This window comes from Pipistrellus hanaki (genome assembly GCF_964339955.1).
Source record: "Pipistrellus hanaki genome assembly, chromosome: 11".
Lineage (NCBI taxonomy): Eukaryota > Metazoa > Chordata > Mammalia > Chiroptera > Vespertilionidae > Pipistrellus > Pipistrellus hanaki.
Genome location: NC_140513.1, coordinates 45,094,895 through 45,117,858, shown reverse-complemented (window position 1 = coordinate 45,117,858; position 22,964 = coordinate 45,094,895). Strand labels below are relative to the sequence as shown.

The window sequence follows — 22,964 nt, the reverse complement described above, 5'->3', positions numbered from 1 at the left end:
CAACCTGGGCATGTGTCCTGACTGGGAATCGAACCATGACCTCCTGTTCATAGGTTTATGTTCAACTTCTGAGCCTTACTGGTTGGGACCCTGTTCCTTCTCTTGATCACAAAAGTTATTGATTGCTCTTTAAACCTAACCGGGTCACTTGGGGTTGATTAAAGAAGTGTACAACATAGCAGCAGAAGGGAGAATCTATTTGGGGTGTGAACTAGTCAGTCTCTCTTCTCAAATGCCATGAGTTTTCTACATATTTGAAAAAGCATTTGTGTAATCCATACCATAGTTGTTCTGAGGTTACATATATAAAGTTACTTAAGTTGAAGAGTAAATTTGAGAGACTGAATATTTTATTTATTTATTTTTTAAATATATTTTATTGATTTTTAACAGAGAGGAAGGGAGAGAGATAGAGAGCTAGAAACGTCGATGAGAGAGAAACATCCGCCAGCTGCCTCTTGCACACCCCCTACTGGGGATGTGCCCGCAACCAAGGTACATGCCCTTGGCCGGAATCGAACCTGGGACCTTTCAGTCCGCAGACCAACGCTCTACCACTGAGCCAAACCGGTTACGGCAAGAGAGGCTGAATATTTTAGATGTGTTTTATATCTGTTTTCTATCTCAAAAGTATTATGCTACACAGTGAGGTAAAGATAAGTGCAATGAGAGATTATCATGTACATATTGAGTGAGATCCACATTATTTCCTAGAGGACTGCCACTTGGCCATTGGACTAATTTCCACATGTACTTTCTTGAGTCTTCTTATTGAAGAATCTCCTCAGATTAAGAATGTAGCCCGGCTGGTAGGGGTGAGTGGTTGAGCGTTGACTTATGAACCAATGGGTCACTGTTTGATTCCTGGCCCGGGTTGCAGGCTCGATCCCCAGTAAGGGATATGCAGGAGGCAGCCAATTAATGATTCTCATTATTGATGCTTCTTTTTCTCTCCATAATATTTGGCTGGGTAATTCCTGGGAAATTTCCTTTCAAGTTTCCCAGCCTAGATGTCTCTATCTGGGTTCCTCAAATTCCCACAGTACAACCTAAAAATTAATAGTTCTAGTTAGAAGGGGATGATTTGGAAGTTGTCTCTTTATGGCCTTGTACCCACATAAATTTGCTAAATTCACTTCAAGCTGGGAAGGAAAAAAGCAGGTCCATTTATGACAATTCTTGGTACTGTGATGACCTGTGCTAATTGGATGTTTTATTCTTGGCCCAGAGATGCCACTGGGAAAGAAGTGTACCGTCTTGCTCTTCAAACCAGGGAGCAGCACATCCGGAGGGACAAGGCTACCAGCAATATCTGTACTGCTCAGGTAGGTCACATACCTGGCCTGTCCCCTGAATGCCTTATAGTCTATTTTACACACATGAGCCACTCATTCATTCACTCAGTTGTTCATTAGTTTATGCTCCACTAGGAATGTTAAGATCTTATTGGTAGAGAAGCCTTGTGGTATTGTCAGAAACAAAATACAGTGTATTTTCCGGGTGCTCTGTGTATGCACACACTTCACACGTTAGGGTCTCTAGCATTCTTGTCCCTGGGGCAGGTTTATTATGGGTGGTGACTGGGCACCTTTTCTTCAGGCTCAGATGGAGGCCGTCCAGGGTGGGGTGAGGAGGGCAAAGTGAGTGCTTTAGGTGATTATACTTGAAGGGATGGTCCCAATGGCAAGCTGCTGGTGGGCATAGGGTACTCTCACTGGGCGCTCATGAGGCATTCCTCAAGTGGGTGGGATAAAAGACGAGGAGTTACCAGGAAATTGTTCAAGGGCTCAGGCCAGGGGGAGCAATATTTTCTGATATCCAGCCAACTCCTTGGGTCAGGGGGAAGGCCAATCTGAGCATGTAGTCTATTCTGAGTCTACCTCTTTCAGTCAGGGTCAGAGAAGGAGAGATCTCACAGATACCTCAATGGGCAGTCCAGGGCTCTTCCCTCTCAGGGCATCGGCTTAAAGCACCTGCAGGGTTTAGAAAGCCTCCTCAGGGAGGCGGCAGAGATAAGGTCTTCTAATAGTTCTTATAGTTAGTTTGGTCTTTGGAGATGTTTCTTCAGTTGGTTTTCTTATATTATTTTTTTTGCCTCAGGAGGGTAAGAGCTCTCCTAGTGTCACAGGAAGGAGTCAGTTGTCACAGGCTTTTTCTCTGTTGGCATCTAATGGATCTTTACCTGATGCCTTTACTTTCTATAGTTTACAATCCATTTGTTGAATTCTCTGCTTACATATTTCCCCTTCCTCTGCAGCTGACTGCCTCTGTCTTATCCTTTCTGCCCATCTTCTCCCAGGAGGTGTCTATCTGATCATAAGTGCATTAGGGTTTTCTAATTTTCCAAGTGAACTTGGGCTGTCTACAATGAACAAGTTATTTTAAATATATATATAATTGATTTTGGAGAGAAAAGGAGAGGAAGAGAGTTTGAAACATCAATGAATGAGACATAATAATTAATTGGCTGCCTCCTGCACGCCCTCCAATGGGGATTGAGCCCACAATCCCGGCATGTGCCCTGACCAGAAATCAAACTGTGGTCTCCTGGTTCATAGGTCAATGATCAACCACTGAGCCATGCTGGCCGGGGCTATTAATTCTTTTTTATTTCTTCCAGTTTATGTATAGCTGATATTTCATTATTTAACTGATTATGAAAGATCTCTATCTTTTTCTGCGATTATTAAAGTGGAGATAGCTATACCCTGTCTTCTCTGAGTTTCATCTTCTCATTCTGGAGATCTTTTAACTCTCTTTTGTCTATTTCATTTCATATGTTTCCTTTTCAAAATTGATTTCTATAAACAAGTGACAACTTCAGAGTCATTCTCTTTGTAAGCGTGAAATTATTCTCTTTTGTTAAAAGATGACTGATATATTTTGAGCTGTTCCTTGAACACTCTGTGTCTTTGACTCCAGATTTCTACCTGTAACAACTGCAGTCATCTTTGCCACAGATTCTCGTTTATCTCTTGGTTATTGAAATTCATCTTCTACTGATTTATTGAAGGCCTCAGGAGAATTGTATTCCCTGAGTTCCTCTGTTTTTGAAAACCTTTATTCTTTTTATCCTTGAAGAACTGTTTGAGTATAAAATCCTTAGTTGTCATTTTTACCCACCAAGGTCTTTATGGCTTCTCTGTATTCCAACATTAAATTTTGAATTTTGATGTCTGTGACAGCCTGATCTTTCTCTTTATGGTTGACTTGATTATATTGCATGTATGGAACCCCTTTATAATGATCATATTTGAAGGTTTAACATAGTTAGTCCACAGTATCTTGGATGTTGTGTCTTTCCCTCAGGTGTTCAGCCGTGTTATAAATGGTCCCCAAGTATCATAGAGAATGCAGAAAATCTGATCATTTTGTTTTGTCTCTGTTTTCAGTTTGGCATCTCAAGTCGAAAGAATAGTCCCTTCTATTAAATGTCTTTCATCACATTGTTGAACATAATTTCTTTTTTTTTTTTTAATATATTTTATTGATTTTTTACAGAGAGGAAGAGAGAGAGATAGAGAGTTAGAAACATCGATGAGAGAGAATCATTGATCAGCTGCCTCTTGCACACCCCCCTCTGGAGATGTGCCCGCAACCAAGGTACATGCCCCTGACCGAAATCCAACCCATGACCTTTCAGCCTGGGACCTTTCTTCCACACTCTATCCATTGAGCCAAACTGGTTTTGGCTTGAACATAATTTCTTAAATGTTTTTTTGTTATTTTAGGCCCTCTTGGCAAATATGGCTGCCATGTTTGCAATCTACCATGGTTCCCGAGGGCTGACGCATATTGCTAAGAGGGTACACAATGCCACTTTGATTTTGTCTGAAGGTGAGTCACATATCTTTTTTAAAAACTTCTGGGCATAACAATACTGATAAACATGAGTAAGTGAAATTGAGAACTCACTGTATGTTCAATTCTTTATATAGAATTAAAAGTCACATAGTCAATGAACATATATAATTTCAACCTCACTATTACTCAAAGAAATGTAAATTGAAACAACAAAATAGTTTTTCTCTCATCACATTGGCAAAGATGAAAAGGAATGCTGATATTGATATGACTTCTGTTTTTAAGGACACTTAAACAGTATGTGTCAAAAGCTTTAAAATATGTATATAATTTGATGCAGAAATTCTACTTCTAAGTATAAATCCAAAGGACATGATAAAATAGAAAAGTAAAGTGTTTCCATTGAAACACTGTGGACAATAGCACAATCTTGGAAATAGCCTAAACATACAATAAAAAGTAGTTACTTTATAGTACATCTGTAAGTTTGACCACATACAGCCATTAAAAACAATGATATGGGTTTTGATTTTGAGAAAAGCAAAATGTCGATGAAACTGGTTGATCCTTCTCTCTTATTTAGGTCTCAAGCGGGCGGGGCATCACCTCCAGCATGACCTGTTCTTTGACACTCTGAAGATTCAGTGTGGCTGCTCAGTGAAGGAGGTTCTGAGCAGGGCTGCGCAGAGGCAGATCAATTTTCGGCTTTTTGAGGATGGCACAGTAAGTCGAACTTTCAGGTGTTGGTTCTTTTCTTTTTAACCAAGTCTCTAGCTTTTCATGACTTTTTTTTATTGCATAAATTTTCATGACTTTTGTCAGTAAAAGTTTTCCTCTTTATTTAAAAAAATCAATATTGGAACTTTGGGCACAATCTATTTTTTTACAAAGTATTCTTTATTGTTGAAAATATTCATATGTCCCCTTTTTTTCCTCACAATGACCCCTTCTAGCTCACCCCACCCCCCCAATATATTTTTTTTTAATAATTCATTTTCATATCTGGTTTGCAATCTTTCAAAGAACATTTTATTCTCATCTTTTCTTAAGACTGTGTTTTCATAAAGGAGACTGTTAGGCACATATTTTCTTCTCTCTTCACAATACGACTTTTCACGGTAAAGGCCCTGATAAGGGATATAATAAAGCAAGTTAAGGGAAGAAAAAAGTGAGGATATCCAGCACCAATAGGAGTACCTGTCACCATTACGGTGTTAGAGTCCAGAAGTGGTTTGTAAAACTAAATCCTGTAAAGTCTGGGGCTGGTCTTAGTCCCTTTCGCCTAAGGGCCAATTTGATAACCAACTGGCACCCTGATATGTTAACAGGACTGGGAGTTTTGTCCAGTGCCTTCTTACCTTTGACCTCTCTCGGGTCTAGAGCTGATGTTTTTTTCTCTTTTGTTTTTATTTCTGTAGCTTGGCATTTCTCTTGACGAAACTGTCAGTGAAAAAGATCTGGATGACTTGTTGTGGATCTTTGGCTGTGAGTCATCTGCAGTAAGTGAAATAAAAGCCTGCATTTCTTATAATGACTATTTGAAGCAGTGTCAAAGATGGGTTTGCTTCTTGTGGGCCTGAGTATGAATGGGGAATGGTGGTGGGGGGGAGGCAGGTATGACATTGGTGGCTTGCTGTTAAAATTATGGCACTGACTAGCCCTGGCTACAGTGACTGCTGATGGGGGTCACTGCTGTGTGCCCTACCCAGGACCATGCACCCAGGCTATTAGGAAGAATTGTCCCTAATATAGAGATTCATGACATTGGCATCTTGGTTATGTCGATTCTGAGAGAATTATGATACCCACTCACACACAAAAATATTTATTCAAGACCTAATATGTATCAGGTAGCATGAGGATCGTGGTGAATTAGACATGATTCCCATACTCACGGAGCTTATAGACTAATGGGGAGTCAAACAAGCACAAGATTGCAATCCAAGTGATGTGTTATGATGGGTGATGTCTGAAGATGCTCTTTGAGCACAGAGGAGAGTCTTCTCACCAGAATTCGGAAGAAATTGTCCTTAGCTGAGATCTGCTAGATGAATAGGAGTTATATAGTCTTGAAGAGGATGATGGGGCCAGAAGTGTCCCAAACATTGGGAAAAACAGCCACAAAGGCTAGAGGAGAGAGACTCCTGAGAACTAGAAGCGGTTCAGTGTGACTGAGTTGGTTTCTAAAACATTGAAATAGCAGGGACAAGTGAGGATAAAGGTTACTATTCCATGGAATGAGAATGAAAAAGAGAGGTGTCAGTGACTGCCTAGACCTGTGGCCAGGGGTTAATCACACCTCTACATGGCTTCATGCATAGGAAGCCCTCAATAAATATTTGATGAATAGATCAATGAAAGGAAACATTTCAACTAAAGAAGCTGAAATAGGTTTTGGAGTGTTGATTGTTGCTATCCTGGTTGTCTGTGTCCTCTTTGAGAGAGGCCTTCAGTGTCATAGCAAATGGAAATCATCAAAGAAGTATCATATTAAACTTTGATAAACAGAACTGAATAAGCATCTTCCCTCTAGAACTTTGCACTACATTTAATCACAGTTATTCATTCCACGTGTTTGAGGCATATTTATGGAATGAACAGTCATTGATGCCTGAGGCAGAATGAGGAGCAAGCGACCTGTTTAATGATATATTCTATATATTAAACTCTTAATAGATATATGATTTGCAAATAGTTTCCCCTCCTGTGGGTTATCTCGTAACTCTCTTGACAGTGCCCTTTGATGTGCAAAGATTTTTAATTTTAATGAGTCTATTTTTTGTTGCTCATGCTTAAGAAACCATTGCCAAATTCAAGGTCATGCAGATGTCACCCTAGGTTTTCTTCTAAGAGTTTTATAGTTTTAGCCTTTAAAGTTAGGTCCTTCATCCATTTCAAGTTACTTTTTTTGGTATATTATGTAAGATATGGATCCAACTTCATTCTTTTGCATGTGGAAATCCAGTTTTCTCAGCACTGTCTCTTGAAGAGATTGTCCTTTTCCCCATTCCATGATCTTGGCACTGGAATTTCATGAGAGTTGTTCTCAAAGATAAAAGGTCAGTGTCAAGTGAGAACACTACCTGAGTGTTATCATGGTAACTTTTTGATAGCCTTTTAAAATAACTTACTAGAACTCACTTATTATTCAAGGAACATACAGGAGATGTCAACTTTTCTTGCAGTAAAAATTGTACAGTTTTCCTTATGTTTTTATGGCTGAGGTCAATAGAACTTAAAAACAGTGCTCTGGAAATTTTCACAATTCATAACTCCTGACACCTGTCAACACACCATGCCAGATGCCTGGGGAGGTGGTGAGTGGGTGGGCGGGGAGGGATGGGGAGTGCTAGGGGATTTCCAATGCTCTGTGAGAATACTTGCTGACCTGAGGCCTGGGTGTCCACACGTGGTTCTAGGCACAATTCCTGCCCTTTAGTTTCTGTGTTCTCTCCATGCAGGAGCTGGTTGCTGAAAGCATGGGGGAGGAACGGAGAGGTATTCTAGCCACTGCCTTCAAGAGAACCAGCCCGTTCCTTACAAATCAGGTGTTCAACAGGTTTGTGTGGCCAGTGTGACTTCTGCGTTGTGTGCCGTGGCTTGGGAGCACAATAGAGAGTAGCTTCTGACTTCGATGTGATATTCCCTTCATAATAAATCATCGCCATAAGGATCCCTTTGCTGATGTGGGCAAATCACACATTATTTCCTGTTGGCCCTGATCCCTTGGCTCTGTGACCTATGATTCTACTCATCAGGGGGAGGGAAGTTTAGATGTCTAGTAGCCAGGCTGAAGACCATACCCAGCAAGTCAATATCCTCTTCTTCCCAACCTTCTACAGGATGCTGCTGCTGCTGCTGCTTCTTCTTCTTCTTCTTCTTCTTCTTCTTCTTCTTCTTCTTCTTCTTTTTAAAAAATATATTTTATTGATTTTTTACAGAGAGGAAGGGAGAAGGATAGAAAGCTAGAATCATTGATGAGAGAGAAACATTGACCAACTGCCTCCTGCATACCCCCTATTGGGGATGTGCCCGCAACCAATGTACATGCCCTTGACCAGAATCGAACCTGGGACCTTTCAGTCCGCAGACCGACGCTCTACCACTGAGCCAAACCAGTTTCAGCCACAGGATGCTTCTTGTCCTGGGCTATCCACTGAGGTTTGTGGTGTTCCATGCCCTTCCCTCTGATGCTTTGTTGGCATGGCCCAATGTGATCTGTATCTTGAAGGTAGATCTCAGTGTGTCTGATCTTTCAGGAGGGTATGCATGGACTCTTATCTAACTAGATTGGCCCCAATCATGCGTTTTGTGTTCACAGCTATCACTCAGAAACAAATATTGTTCGATATATGAAGAAATTAGAAAACAAAGACATTTCCCTTGTTCACAGCATGATTCCACTGGTAATTATTACTTTTATCCCCCCTTTTAACCCCACCCTGATCCCACCTCATTGGGTCACATGTAATATGCTGCAGGAGGGATGAATGGGGAACCATGCGGGGAGGTGGAAGGACTGATCATACGGACCGTAGGAAATCACTAATGCAATTTATTTTTGGTTGTGCTTCTTAAAGGGATCCTGTACCATGAAGCTCAACAGTTCATCTGAACTTGCAGTAAGTAGGTCGCTTCTAAGAAGGGACTTGTTCTGGCTGTATAATCTAGGGAAAACTGCTACTGGGACTGGGACTTAATAACTACTTTAGTAATCCTTTTCCTTGTTATTTAGCAGTCTTGGCAGAAACCCTAATTTTACCATAACCCGATCATTTAAATTTATGAGTTAGATTATTTTGAAATATTAAATATATAGTATTTATACCTTCCTACCCTGCCACCCTCTTTTGTTAAACCTGCCACATGAAAAGCTTTCATTTTTATCAATTTGTGGTTGTTAAGCCTTTTTTCTAGAAATCTATTCATACTGCCAGGAGGGTAGAGATTTGAGGTTTTAATTTCTTTCTTGTGTCAACAGAAGCTTTATGTAACCTGCTATTGTGTTGGTAAGCTTGTCTCCTGGGCTAGGATCCATTTCAGCGAAGTTAGCTTGTTCCTTTTTTTCCACTGGAGTGTTCGGATGTGACAAATCACATCAGGCAAAGGAAATCATTTTATATTGTGTCAGGAAGGTTTCTCCCATTTGCTTTTCTGTTGCTTTGTTCTGCTTAATGAAGAGACAATAATGTACATGCTATGTAAGAGTTTGAATAAATTGCACTTGAAACAACTCATTGGGTTTCACGGATATAAAGCTATTTTCGGGCCTTTTTGCCCCTAAAAAAGATAGAAAGAGGTTATATTTTTGCACAAGTTTGCTTTCTGGGACTCTGGAACTCACTTCTAAAATGAAGACAGTAGTAGAACTTACCTTGTAAGATTGTGGTGAGAGCTAAATGAAGGAATATGTTAAAGTGCTGAAAGCAGTGCCTGGCACATAGTAAGCACTGCGTGTCAGATCATGCTTTCATCATCATCATCATCATCATCATCATCATCATCATATCATCATCATCATCATCACTTCATAATCATCCCATCATCAGCATCAAAGTTAATGTTGTTACTGCTGTTACAATATGTATATATGCATATGTTTTCTCCTTTCTTGCTCTTCAGCCAATCACATGGAGTGAATTTGCAAACATCCACCCCTTTGTGCCTTTGGACCAAGCTCAAGGGTACCAGCAGCTTTTCCGAGAGCTTGAAAAGGATTTGTGTGAGATCACAGGCTACGACCGAATCTGTTTACAGCCTAACAGGTAAGGGTATTTTACCTCCTGCTGTTTTAGTTATTGCTTGGGGTATAACAATACCCATCTTAAAACTTAGAGGTTTGAAGCAACAAATATTTTGTGTCAGTCTGAGCTGAGTGGACTGTTCCCCTCTACTGGGTGGATGCCTAGGAGATCCAAAGTGACCTCATTCATTGCTGAGAAGCTAGTGGTGGGCTGTTGGCTGGGAGAAGCTACTTCAGGCCATTGAGATGGATCTTGGTTCTTCTCTATGTGGACCTCTCCATGTGATTGCTTGAACTTCCTCACGGAATGATACTAGAGCTCACAGTACAGGGCTCCAAGGTAGAAGGATGTGGACGCTGCAAACTTCTTAAGGCTCAGCCTCCTACCGGGATCAAGCCCGAAACCCAGGCATGTGCCCTTGACTGAAATCGAACCCACAAGTCGATGCTCTATCCACTGAGCCAAACCAGCCAGGACGATCCCAAACGTTTGTGTGTTTTTTGTTTTTTGTTTTTTTGTTTGTTTGTTTATAATACTTCTTTTTTTTATTTTAAATATATTTTATTGATTTTGTACAGAGAGGAAGGGAGAGAGATAGTTAGAAACATCTATGAGAGAGAGTCATCAATTAGCTGCCTCTTGCACACCCCCTACTGGGGATATGCCCACAACTAAGGTGCATGCCCTTGACTGGAATCGAACCCGGGATCCTTCAGTCCCCAAGCCGATGCTCTATCCATTGAGCCAAACTGGTTTCGGCACGTTTGTGTGTTTTTTTTTGTTTGTTTGTTTTTTAATATATATATTTTATTGATTTTTTACAGAGAGGAAGGGAGAGAGATAGAGAGCTAGAAACGTTGATGAGAGAGAAACATCAATCAGCTGCCTCCTGCACAACTCCTACTGGGGATGTGCCTGCAACCAAGATACATGCCCTTGACCAGAATCGAATCTGGGACCCTTCAGTCCGTAGGCCCTCACTCTATCCACTGAGCCAAACAGGTTAGAGCCCAAACGTTTTTAAATAACTTGAAACAAAAATGTCTGGAAGCTTGTCTTTATATTTCCAGGCTATTTGTTTAATCTACAAACCCAGAGAGCTTTTCCGGCTTGGTGGAGAACACAGCCAAACAATATTTAATGACCTTTCCATCTCCTATTGTGCCCAGCATGGTTGCTTTGGCTTGTTTCTCATGACACGGCGACACTCTCCATTCAGCAGCTCACAGACACACTCCAGGAATTGCTGGGCTAGAATGATATATAATGCAATGTTTAAGGCAGACAGAGACGGTAATTAACACCTTTTAAAGATGTGACTCTAAAAGGGGAAGACAATCTAAAATTGCTATTCGCTCACTTGGCTTATAAGAGTGAGGATGTTGTTTTTATCTTTAAACACTGCAAGGTTAATCTTGATTGTAGGTATTATAGATAGACTGGCAGTGGCTTCCCCAGAATCTCCTCCCAAGGAAAGATCTTTTTTTAAAAAATATATATATTTTATTGATTTTTCACAGAGAGAAAGAGAGAGGCATAGCGAGTTAGAAACATCGATGAGAGAGAATCATCGACCAGCTGCTTCCTGCACACACCCTACTGGGGGATGTGCCCACAACCAAGGTACATGCCCTTGACCGGAATCGAACCCGGGACCTTCCAGTCCACAGGCCTACGCTCTGTCGACTGAGACAAACCGGTTTCAGCCCAAGGAAAGATCTTAAAGGGAGGTGGGAACAGGCATAATCAATGGCTCTCAAGCTTGCCTGTGTGTACGAGTCCTCTGGGGGCTTGCTCTTTTACTAAGCCCCTCCTCCAGAGTTTCTGATTCCGTCTGGGGTGGGGCCTGGGACTTTGCATTTCTAGCAAATTCCCAGCAAAAGCTGGTGTGCTGGTCTGACCACCATGCCGTGAAAACCAGCGGTGTTTCAGGGGTCCCCAGCCCAGGCTGCGTATTAGAACTATTTGGGGAGTGTTGATGCCCTCCGGACCGCATAGAACATCCTCTTGTGGTGGGGCCCAGGTGTCACAGCTCCCCAGGCAATCCTCATGCACTGGCGGGTTGGAGCTTGTATGGGCCGGGAGGGACACCAAAGAGGTTGAAATCTGACGCTGGCCTTTGAGAGCACCACCAGTCATGTGCATAGTTTGCAGCAGAGAGTCAAACACATGGTAAAGGCCTCTCCGCCTCCTTTCCTGGGCTCACGGTTATCATTGATCACCTCTGATATGCTTTCCTGCTGAGTCTAGTGCAGCTTCAGAATCCTCCCCTACCGAGGTCCGGGAGAACGGATATGGGGGACCTGTGAGTAGGGACGATTTTCCAAAAAACACACACAAAAATAGCACGCTCAGAATGCCAGGAAGAAGAGAAAGGATGAAGGATGAAGAGCCATTTTGGGGAAAATATAAAGCAACGGGCAGAAGGGTCTGGCCTCCCCCAATTTCCTTAACTCTCAGAAGTATAATTTTGATGTTAGTAAGTCTCTAAAGCAGTGGTTCTCACACACGTCTGCATCCCCAGAATTTCTGATTTAGTGTGACTGGGCTGGGCCTGAGCCAGCAATTTGCATTTCTAACAAGTTTCCAGGTGATGCTGATGCTGTTGTTTGGGAATCTCCAGTTTGAGAACCACCGCTTTGAGGTGGTATCAGGTATCCAAAAGGTTAGAGCCGCTGGAACTATCCAAATGTTTCTTGACCAGAATTCAAAGGTTAAATGTAGAGCTTAGCTCCTATCAAGTTAGATACAGATAGGTAGACACATTCCAGAATGGCATGTTGAGAGGGTTTTATCTAAGCTTATAGAAGTAGAGACCCAGGTAGCATTCGGGATTCTTAAGGTATGCAACAGTTTGGTTAAAATCCTGTTGCTTCCAAGATATCTGTACTGGTAAATTGTCAGTCATCCTGATCTGTAAACAGCTGAAAACACACACACGCTGTGCACACTATAATGGTGTGTTAAAAACTATAAAAGGATTTTTACCAGGGAAAAGTAAAACAAGAATAGATCTGGCAAATCTAGATAGTTGATAATTTTTTAAATGTATGCATTTTAAATTACTGGCACCAAAATTTAAAAAACGTTAGGATCCATAACATGATCATCTTCTGTAGGACACATCTTTAACACTCTCTGACGTGTGTGAATGCATCTTATTTGAGACCACAAATGCCGTTTTTCAGCAAAGTTAAAATGAAATTCAGCAGTTGTTTTGGTGACTGCTGGGACTCACCCTAAATCATGAATTATAGCATATTTTGCAGATTGGCAAAATAGTTTGTTACTTTTTTATTAACAACAGCAGCTATAATAATCTATCTCCAAATATTCCGATGTAGCTAACTTCTGAGAAATTTTTTATGGTGTCTGTAAACTCAGTCACCATAGTCCTTAAACAGAATAAAGAGATTACTTATGGCTGGCCAAGGATGTCTTCTGCTGTGTGTACATCAGTGACAAATGTACTCAGTTACTGACCAAAATGCCTTCTTTATAGGCTGCAATTAATTTTTAAAAAAATATGTTTTTATTAATTAAATAATTAAAAAGAGAGAGGAAAGTGGAGGGAGAGAGAGATAGAAACAGCAATGATGAGAGAGAATCATGTATCGGCTGGCTCCTGCACAACCCCTACTGGGGATTGATCCCGCAACATGAGCATGTGCCCCGACTAAAAATTGAACCGTGACCTTCTGGTTCATTGGTCGATGCTCAACCTCTGAGCCACACCGGCCAGGCTGCAATTCATTTATCATCTCAATTCATCTGAAGTTTTATGCCTAAAAAGTGCTAGGCTTTCCTCCTGTGAAATATTCTGCAAAATCATCTAGAAGAGCAGGCCATGTTCCCTCCTCATCTCATGTAGACATATCATCTACAATCTTATTTCTAAAATCTAGCAGAAGGTTACAAGTGTCCCTTGAGGTTGAGCTGGTATGTATCAACTCCAGTTTATTATCACCTTGGGAGTCATTGTGCTTGCTATGTGTGTTCTAGCTTCTTCTGGTCTACTGGATTTCTCTGGATTCTTTGTAGAATGAGTTTGGGTTTTGGAAGAGGTTGTCAGTTTTTACTCATTCTATGTTAATCAGTATCGCATGTAGCTGTTCCTTCAGCAGCCTGAGTAAATGCCAGGACTGGCAGGACTTGTTTTGTTTGTTTGTTCGTTTGTTTGTTTTGTTGCTGTTGTTGTTTTAAAAATATATTTTATTGATTTTTTACAGAGAGGAAGGGAGAGGAGAGAGATAGAGAACTAGAAACATCCATGAGAGAGAGACATCGACCAGCTGCCTCCTGCACACCCCACACCAGGGATGTGCCCGCAACCAATGTACATGCCCTTGACCGGAATCAAATCTGGGACCTTTCAGTCCGCAGACCGACGCTCTATCCACTGAGCCAAACCGGTTTCGGCAGGACTTGTTTTTTTTTTTTTTTTTTTTTAAACAGTTTAATCTTGTGTTACTCGGCACTTCTGTGGGTCTGAGGCTCCCTCTCCACGAGAGTTCTCCTTTCTGTGGCTTGCTCTGCTGGTCCAGGCCACTAACTGCTTCATTTTAAAGAGAAGTCAGAAACTAACTCACTATCCTGCCCAGCTGGCGTGGCTCAGTGGTCGGGCATCTACCTATGAACTAGGAGTCAGGGTTCAATTCCCAGTCCAGGTTGCCAGCTCAATCCCAGTAGAGGGCACGCAGGAGGCAGCTGATCATTGATGTTTCTATCTCTCTCTCTCCCTCTACCTTTTTCTCTGAAATAAATAAGAATATATATTTTTTAAAAAGAAAGAAAAGAAATTCACTTTTCTAGCTGCCCCTGCATACCGAGTGATTTTCTGATGATCTCTTAATCTGGGTTATGAAAATAAGCACTTACTTTTCATAATACTTTCTCACCAACAGGTGGCACTAATAACTCCCCTTTCTTTAAGAGTAGACCAGCAGTAAGCCATGTGTGGCATTTAGAACTTACCTTCCACACTTTTGAGTAGAAACATAGCTGATTTTAAGAGTGTCTCAGACAAAAATTTACAAATATCAAAACAGTATTTCTGATAAAATCTTTAGCATGTTGACTTTCTCTCTTTTTTATATAAATATGTATTTACTTAGCCACACTGGTTGCCAGAGTTTGTTTTGTTTTTTTTGTTTGTTTTTTTTAATATACAATTTTTACCCATCCAGCCTAGCTCAGTGGTTGAGCTTTGACCTATGAACCAGGAGTTCACAGTTCAATTCCGGGTCAGGGCACATGCCCAGGTTGCAGGCTCCATCCTTAGTTGGGTGTGTGCAGGAGGCATTTGGTCAATGATTCTCTCTCATCATTGATGTTTCTATCTCTCTCTCCCATATTCTCCCTTCCTCTCTGAAATTAATAAAAATATATTTTAGCCGAAACCGGTTTGCCTCAGTGGATAGAGCGTCAGCCTGTGGACTGAAGGGTCCCGGGTTCGATTCCAGTCAAGGGCATGTACCTTGGTTACAGGCATATTCCCAGTGGGGGGTGTGCAGGAGGCAGCTGATTGATGTTTCTCTCTAATTGATGTTTCTAACTCTCTGTCTCCCTTTCTCTCTGTAAAAAATCAATAAAATATATTTAAAAATATATATATGTATATTTTAAAAATATATAATTTTTTCTTGTTTAACCACTATTCTGTACACTTGACACTAATTCAGAATAATACTGAATGTAAACTGTAAATGAAAAATAAACTTTAAAAAATTCCAATGCTCAACATTTTAGCTACAAAATAAAAGAAATCTTATCTAATGTATTCTTAACCTTGTACTTTTAGAGTATGATCTCAAAATTATTGGGTGACTAGAGGGATGAATGCCAAACCACTGGGCCTTCCACCGAGTCAAAGGATGGTGTAATTTTGCAAAATGAAGGAAATATGTATTTTGAATGGGATTAAAAAGACCTATTAGTCACTTCCCTTTCCTTCCTGCAGAGTGTACTGAGAACATTAAGGAACTGTTTAAGATTGACTCAGCGTCGCTCGCTGGGGTGTTAGTCATTAAGTGTGCTCTCAAAGGGGGCCTTTCAGGGCTGTTTTGTTGGGGACGGCCGACCGCTAGCAGCTGTGAGCATGTGGGGCCTGGGAAAGCCAACCCTAAGACAGACAGAAGTGGTGCCACTTTCAAAGTGCATAGTTCTTGGGGGCAATTTTGTCATTGATTAAGTATTTGGTGACATAAGAAAATATTATAGCCCTGACCGGTTTGGCTCAGTGGATAGAGCCTCGGCCTGCGGACTGAAGAGTCCCTGGTTCGATTCCAGCCAAGGGCATGTACCTTGGTTGCGGGCACATCCTCAGTAGGGGGTGTGCAGGAGGCAGCTGACTGGTGTTTCTCTCTCATCAATGCTTCTAACTCTCTCTCCCTGTTCCTTCCTTTCTGTAAACAATCAATAAAATATATATTAAAAAAAAAAGAAATCATTATAGTTTTAGGTGTGATAGTTGTAGTTACATTAAAAAAAGAAATAATTGTTATCTTTGAAAGATACATATTGAAGCTTGAATTGACAAATGACATGATTGAGTTTTGTTTCAAAATAGTCTAGTAATACTTTCTGGAGTGAGGAGGGTGAGTGAGGGATATAGTTGGAAATAAGATTGACCATTTATAATCATAAAAGCATAATATGCAAATTGACCGAATGGCCAAACAGTGGAATAACCTTCTGGATAAAGCTTGGACTGCACTGCAGCTGCGGGATCAAGGCAGCCACCGCGAATTTTGTGCATCAGGCCTACTCTTGCACGAATTGTGTGCATTGGGCTTCTAGTTTTATATAATAAAAGGCTAATATGCAAATCGACCAGGTGGCAGAACAACCGGTAGCTGTGACACACACTGACCACCAGGGGGCAGCCATTCAACTCAGGAGCTGACCCGTAGTGGTCCGTGCGCCCCTACAGGGGGAGTGCCACTCATCCAGAGGCTGTGCTCACAGCTGATGAGCACAGCCGCTGTGATTGGAACCTCTCCCACCTCTTTGGCAGTGCTAAGGATGTCCGACTGGTGGGGAAACCCCGCGGGAGTGCACACATGTCATGCACCGGGCCTCTAGTAATCCAATAACTGTTAAAGCTGAGTGATAGGCACTCGGGGGTTCCTTATATTCATTATTTTTGTATAATTTTGAAATTTTCCATAATAAAAAAGGGGTTTTTAGGTTCATGGAACTGAGGGAGGATGGAAAGGCCCATCTCTGAGTGGGAGTGGGTGAGCTTTAGGGTACAGACTGGGTGCTGTTCAAGTCCTGTGGGCTCGTGCAGAGATCTACCGTGAGCTTTCCAAGGTGTTCAGTTAGTGACTTTGTGTCATTTGTTGGCAAGCACATGACCCGGCCCCAGTAAATATTGAATGGATAAATGAAAGCAAAAAGGCCCAAATCCTAATCCTTCTCTTCTTGCCTTTGCAGTGGAGCCCAGGGGGAATATGCCGGGCTGGCCACTATCCGAGCTTACTTAGAAGGGAAAGGAGAGGGACACAGAACGGTGAGTATGGGCAGGTGGTGCTTGCCCACCACTGGGTGGCATCTGGTCTAGTTCCCAAGATCCCTTTCATTCTGTGGGACACTCCCTCCAAGCTTTCTTGAGAGCAGCTGCGAGAACATATAATCAAGAAACAAATTTCTGTGGACTGGCCATTACGATTCTTGCCTCTAAGACCCTTCACTGCACCATTCTGAGGGAAAACATACAGAGATAAAAAGGCTTTTGCTCAAACTCTGTCTGTAAAAGCCTGCCAGTTGGCCATGAAACTGATTTCCTGAGGGAGTAAGGGGCAGGAATGTTGCCATTCCAAGCCTCCTGTCCTTGGCGCAGCCCTGGCCCCGGGCCTGGGAAAGGACGGAGGCTTAGCTGTAATTCTTCAGTAACTCCCACTGTGCCCAAGCACAGTTCTGGTCGGATGTGTGCTCAAGAAATACTGAGTCAAGAAGTGCTCCGTTAAATGATGTCAGCTCTAAGCAATGATGGAAGATGTGGAGCAGAGTTCATGGTTCTGCTTTATCGTTAGCTTTGGCTACGAGAGTCTAGTCTCCAGGGTCCAAGCTGTTCTTGTGGGGACCAGTGGGTACAAATGGGCTCGAGGGGACCCACCCTCATCTCCTGAGGCAGTGCCTGTGACAGTTGATCTGACAGAAGGAGTGGCTGAAGGAGTGGCCTGCGTGTTGGTGATGACCATGGCTTAGCTGGAACCTCCACAAAGTTCACAGGTGGGGTTCTTAGACGGAGCAGTGGATGGGAGTCCAGAGCAGGACAGAAGGGTCTGCCCAGCTAGGAGCCTTAGAGAAAAGGGTGTTCAGGTGGTACTGGCTGCCAGGTAAGTGGGATATGATAGGTGGTGGCCCGTCTTGGTCCATTTCTGGTTTTATTAAAACTGGGATTGCTTGTGGCTAGCTGCCTGGATTTTGCAATGAGGGAATCTAAGAACTGTTTCACTTCCCTTTCACAAAAAAAGGGGAGAGGGGAGAGAACATTTTTCTCTCTCATTCCCTGGCTAATTCATTCTGATTCCACGTGTGTTTTCGCAGGCCTTTGACCTGGCTAGGGAATAGAATTGATTTTCAAAGACTTTTGGAAACCAGGACATTTATTAATTGAATAAATTATTGACTACTGGCTACGTGCAAGGCACTGTGTGTGCCAGTCCAGAGACACAGCCTCTGGCATTCCAACTTGTGTGTTTTGTTTTTTTTTTCACTTGAGTTTTCTCGTGGTTTTGAATTCTTTAGCTTTCTAAGGAAGGGTTGGTTTAGAACTACAGCATTGTTTTTGGACCGCAGAGCCTCAGCACTGTCATCAATTCAGAAAGGAATGTTGAGGCTCCCGTTGTCCAGCAAAAGGATAACAGACGACTGATATGAAGGGTTCCCTCTTCTATTTTTTTCTCCTTGGCCCCTATGCACTGAGGTAGCCCCTGGAGCGCCTCATCCTCATGCCCTTTAATCAGGAGGTGTCTGGGGATCTTGGGAAGGGATCTCTGTGGCCATCTCCATGTTGTCCCCTCCGCGATCCCACTCTCGCTCATGGAAGGCTAGCGAAGAGCTCATGACAAAGGGCCGGCTAGAATTCAGGTTCCACCCTCTGTGATGCTTCCCACCCTCCTTGTTTCCCAGCCCTCCGGTTTGATACCCAGACATATATGTGAAGGTTCAGGAGGTGAGGACCCAATTGGAAAGGTCCAAGAGAAAGGATGAGAGCCGAGACCAGTTTGGCTCAGTGGATAGACTAGAGCGTCAGCCTGCGTACTGAGGGGTCCCGGGTTCTATTCCAGTCAAGGGCATGTGCCTTGGTTGCGGGCACATCCCCAGTGAGGGGCATGCAGGAGGCAGCTGATCGATGAATCTATCTCATTGATATTTCTAACTATCTTTCTCCCTTCCTCTCTGTAAAAAAAAATCAATAAAATATATTTTAAAGGGGGGGGGGCAGGGAGGGAAAGGATGAGAGACCTTTGGATTGGGCCTGAGCAGAGTCCTTTACTCACAGATTCTTTTCGGCTCCTCCCTCCCCCTCCCCCCCCCCCCCCCCCCACCTTGTGTTTTCTAGTCCTCCCTTCTCTCTCCGCCCCTCGAGTGTGATGTTTCTTCTGGTGCCATGGCCCACATTGCTGTTGCTGGGATGCCCTGAGGGCTCTCCCATCCTGCAGCAGGGAGGGATGCTGGTGCCGCCTTGTAGGAAGGGGAGGAAGAGGCAGGGGAGGCCACCCAGTCGCTGAGTTTGTGGAAATACAGAACTCATCAGCTTGGAAATGCTGGCATCCCTTTTAGATGAAAGATTTTAACGAAGGCTGACTTTTTCGGTTAGAGAAGAAGAACGTGGCTTGTTTACATCAGGCGAGTCTGAGACAGCTGCTCCTGCACAATAGACTCTGATGGAACCCATTCCGATATGAAGGGTGGGGAAGTCATGTGCTACGGAACCACCCAGGGTCCTGATGGCTCTCTTGTGTCAGGCTGGTTTTGGAAGTTAGTTTCACGTTGCTCTTAGGCTAAATTTCAGGCGTTCTTAAGAACACAACAGCCAAGTTCTTGATTTACCCGTTTCATTTGGGAGAATGCATATTTAGTTATCAGATTCTTATATTGCAATCACCATGTGCCGGGCCCTGTCCTAAACACTTTGTAATAACTCACTTTGCGAGTCAGGCTAAGACTGTTTCCTATACAAAGGGAAGACATTGAACAAAAACAACAACAAAGAAACACCTTCCAAAAGTTTATATGTATTTTTTCTTTTCCCAATTTCCCGAGGCAAAGCAATGGCCTTCGGTTGTTCAGTTTTTACCATGAGTGAGAAATTGATTTCTCTCGCAAAGGAGCGTTACCCTGAATCCTTCAGGGATCAGCTATGTTGGTTCTACACCAGACAGATTGGGGACTTAGGAAAACACAGCACCTCTAAATGGATACTAACGGGTTAGTTTTGGATTAAACTAAAACATCAAATCTGGATCCTGCTGTTTCTATGTCCCTCTTAACACCACAATTCTAAAGCGTGAAAAAATTATCTAAAAAACAAATAGAGTGTGGAAAAATTAACATAAAAAAGTAAAGTTCCCTGGATCCATATAGAAAACCAGAAATGTCTAACAGCAACTTATAAAAGAATCGTTGATGAAACCACTGAGGCTTTTTTCCCCTCACCTACTACTCTTTATATCAGAATGTGCATTAATTTTCAGTGGCTGCTGTTACAAATTACTACAAAATTAGTGGGTTAAAATAATACACATTAGCCGAGACCGGTTTGGCTCAGTGGTAGAGCGTCGGTCTGCGGACTGAAGGGTCCCAGGTTCGATTCCGGTCAAGGGCATGTACATTGGTTGCGGGCACATCCCCAGTGGGGGGTGTGCAGAAGGCAGCTGGTCGATGTTTCTCTCTCGTTGAAGTTTCTGGCTCTCTATCTCTCTCCCTTCCTCTTCTCTGTAAAATATCAATAAAATATATTTTTAAAAAATAATAATACACATTAATTTTCTTACAGTATGTGGAGGCCAAGAGTCTGAAATTGGTTTCACTTGGCTCAAGTCAAGGTTTTGGCGGGGCTGGTCCCTTCTGAGGGATTCAGGAAAGAATGTTTCTCTGCCCGTGTCTGGAGGCCTCCTTCATTCCTTGGCTTACGGCCCCTTCCTGCCATCACGCCAGCCTCTGTTCAGTCATCACATCTCCTGCTTCCTTTGTAATCAGATCTCCCTCTTCCTCCCTCTGATGAGAACACTTGTGAATACATTTGGAGCCCAGCCTATAATTCAGATTTCAAGAGGAATGTTAAGGTTCCAGTTGTCCAGTGACTAACAGATGACTGACATTAAGAGTTCCCTCTTCTGTTTTTTATTTCCTCCTCACACTGAAGTAGCCCCTAGAGCTCCTCATCATTATGCTCTTTCACCCTCTCCATGTTGCTTCTTCCTGTCTTAAGATCCTTGGTCTCTCATCTCAAGATCCTTCACTTAATCACATCGGCAAAGTCCCCTTGCCATAGATTTTGGGGATAGGACGTGGGCATCTTTGGAGGCCCGTTATTCAGTGTACCATGGGGTGGTTGACATTTTTAGTTTGAATGTTTTCTTTTTGTTAATCTTTACCCAAGGGTATCTTTCCATTGATTTTTAAATATATTTTTTTTTATTGATTTTACATAGAGAGGAATTGAGAGGGATAGAGAGTTAGAAACGTCAATGAGAGAGAAACATCGACCAGCTGCCTCTTGCACACCCCCTACTGGGGATGTGCCCGCAACCAAGGTACATGCCCTTGACCAGAATCGAACCTGGGACCTTTCAGTCCACAGGCCGACGCTCTATCCACTGAGCCAAACCGGTTTTGGCTTTCCATTGATTTTTAGAGAGAGTGGAAGGGAGGGAGAGAGACACACAGAGAGAAACCTCTATGTGATAGAGACACATCGATTGGTTTCCCTTCACACGCACCTCAAGTTGGGCCTGGGATCAAGCCTGCAACCAAGGTACGTGCCTTTGACTGGAATCAAAGCCGTGACCCTTCAGTCCATCCTGTCCACCGAGCCAAACTGGCTGGGGCTTAGCTTGAATATTTTTGTTTCAGCAGAACTTCCCTGATATGAATTCTCCACGTAGGCTTTTAACAAGTATTTTATATTCATTTTTAAGACATTCGCCTTTCCCTTCCTTGATCAATGTTCGCCCCTAGGGATCCTTTTATACCACAATCCTTTGGTGGAATAAAAATACCTTGTGAGAAAGTACAAGTGTCTCTAGCTTTGGTCCTGAGAAATGAAAGAAAATTCAATACAAATGGGAGGCATTTAAACAAGAAAATGGATTTGAGGATACCACCGCATAACCAGCATGAGATGAGGAGCTTTTCAAAAGAGGCACAAACTCGCTGTCAGCAGAAGAGTGACAAAGTACTTCCATGTGTGCCTCCGGTTACAGTTCTCTTTTTGTGCACTTGTGTTTTTACTAAGTAGGCGACTTTGCCGTTTTTGAGGAAACAGCTGTAAGCTAAGTTTTCCATTTTATAATGTGCATCCATTTCTCTTCAAGGGGTTGCAATATTGTTCTGATATTGAAAAAATAAAAAAGGAGCCTGGCTGGTATGACTCAGTGTTTGAGCATCAACCTATGAACCAGGAGGTCACAGTTCATGCCTGGACAGGGCACATGCCTTAGTCGCGGGCTGGGTCCCCAATGAGGGCATGCAGGAGGCAGCTGATCTATGATTCTCTCTCATTATTGATGTTCCCATCTCTCCCTCTCCTCTCCCTTCCTCTCTGAAATCAATACAAATAATTTTAAAAATATATATATTTTATTGATTTTTTACAGAGAGGAAGGGAGAGGGACAGAGAGCTAGAAACATCGACAAGAGAGAAACATCGACTAGCTGCCTCCTGCACACCCCCTACAGAGATGTACCCGCAACCAAGGTACACTCCCTTGACTGGAATTGAACCCGGGACCCTTCAGTCTGCAGGCCGATGCTCCATTCACCGAGCCAAACCATTGGTTTCAGCCAAATAAATTTTTTTTTTTAAATAAAGGATTATTTTCAGGGTGCTTGTTGCCTTTTTTTTATTTGTTTTCTTTTAGGAAAAGTCTGTAATACATTTTCCTGTACTGGGGCATCGTCCAATTTACTTGAGCATGTGTTTTTGCCTGTGTTCATGTGATTTTGGGGGAGGAAATGAAAGTGATTTAAATCTGGGAATTCTAGCATTGCACCCACCATCCACTTTTCACAAAAATTCGATAGATCTTTAAGCTGTAGGTCTTGACACACTTTTTCTTGATCTCTTCATTCTGAAGTGCCCCCCCTTTTCTCTTATTCCAAGGCTGCCCCCTGCGCCCCTTCCCCTCCCCCTCCCCCCCTCCGCCCCTGATGGCTGTAGACATTTATGTATGCACGTGGCAG

At 42.6% G+C, this 22,964-nt stretch overlaps 1 protein-coding gene across 2 annotated transcripts in view; it reads left to right on the top strand.

The window, feature by feature from the left end:
- The window catches only part of GLDC (glycine decarboxylase), a 76,316-nt gene that overhangs the window by 29,769 nt on the left and 23,583 nt on the right, over nt 1–22,964 (top strand). For both annotated transcript variants that reach the window (XR_014796390.1, XM_084899586.1), the window contains exons 8-16: nt 1,229–1,325; nt 3,732–3,837; nt 4,388–4,527; nt 5,223–5,303; nt 7,266–7,363; nt 8,126–8,210; nt 8,385–8,426; nt 9,427–9,569; nt 16,986–17,061. Coding sequence is in view for 1 of the 2 variants with exons in the window: in XM_084899586.1 (XP_084755712.1) it covers nt 1,229–1,325; nt 3,732–3,837; nt 4,388–4,527; nt 5,223–5,303; nt 7,266–7,363; nt 8,126–8,210; nt 8,385–8,426; nt 9,427–9,569; nt 16,986–17,061 (868 nt within the window). In the remaining variant the exon portion in view is untranslated. The remainder of the gene's footprint in view (nt 1–1,228; nt 1,326–3,731; nt 3,838–4,387; nt 4,528–5,222; nt 5,304–7,265; nt 7,364–8,125; nt 8,211–8,384; nt 8,427–9,426; nt 9,570–16,985; nt 17,062–22,964) is intronic.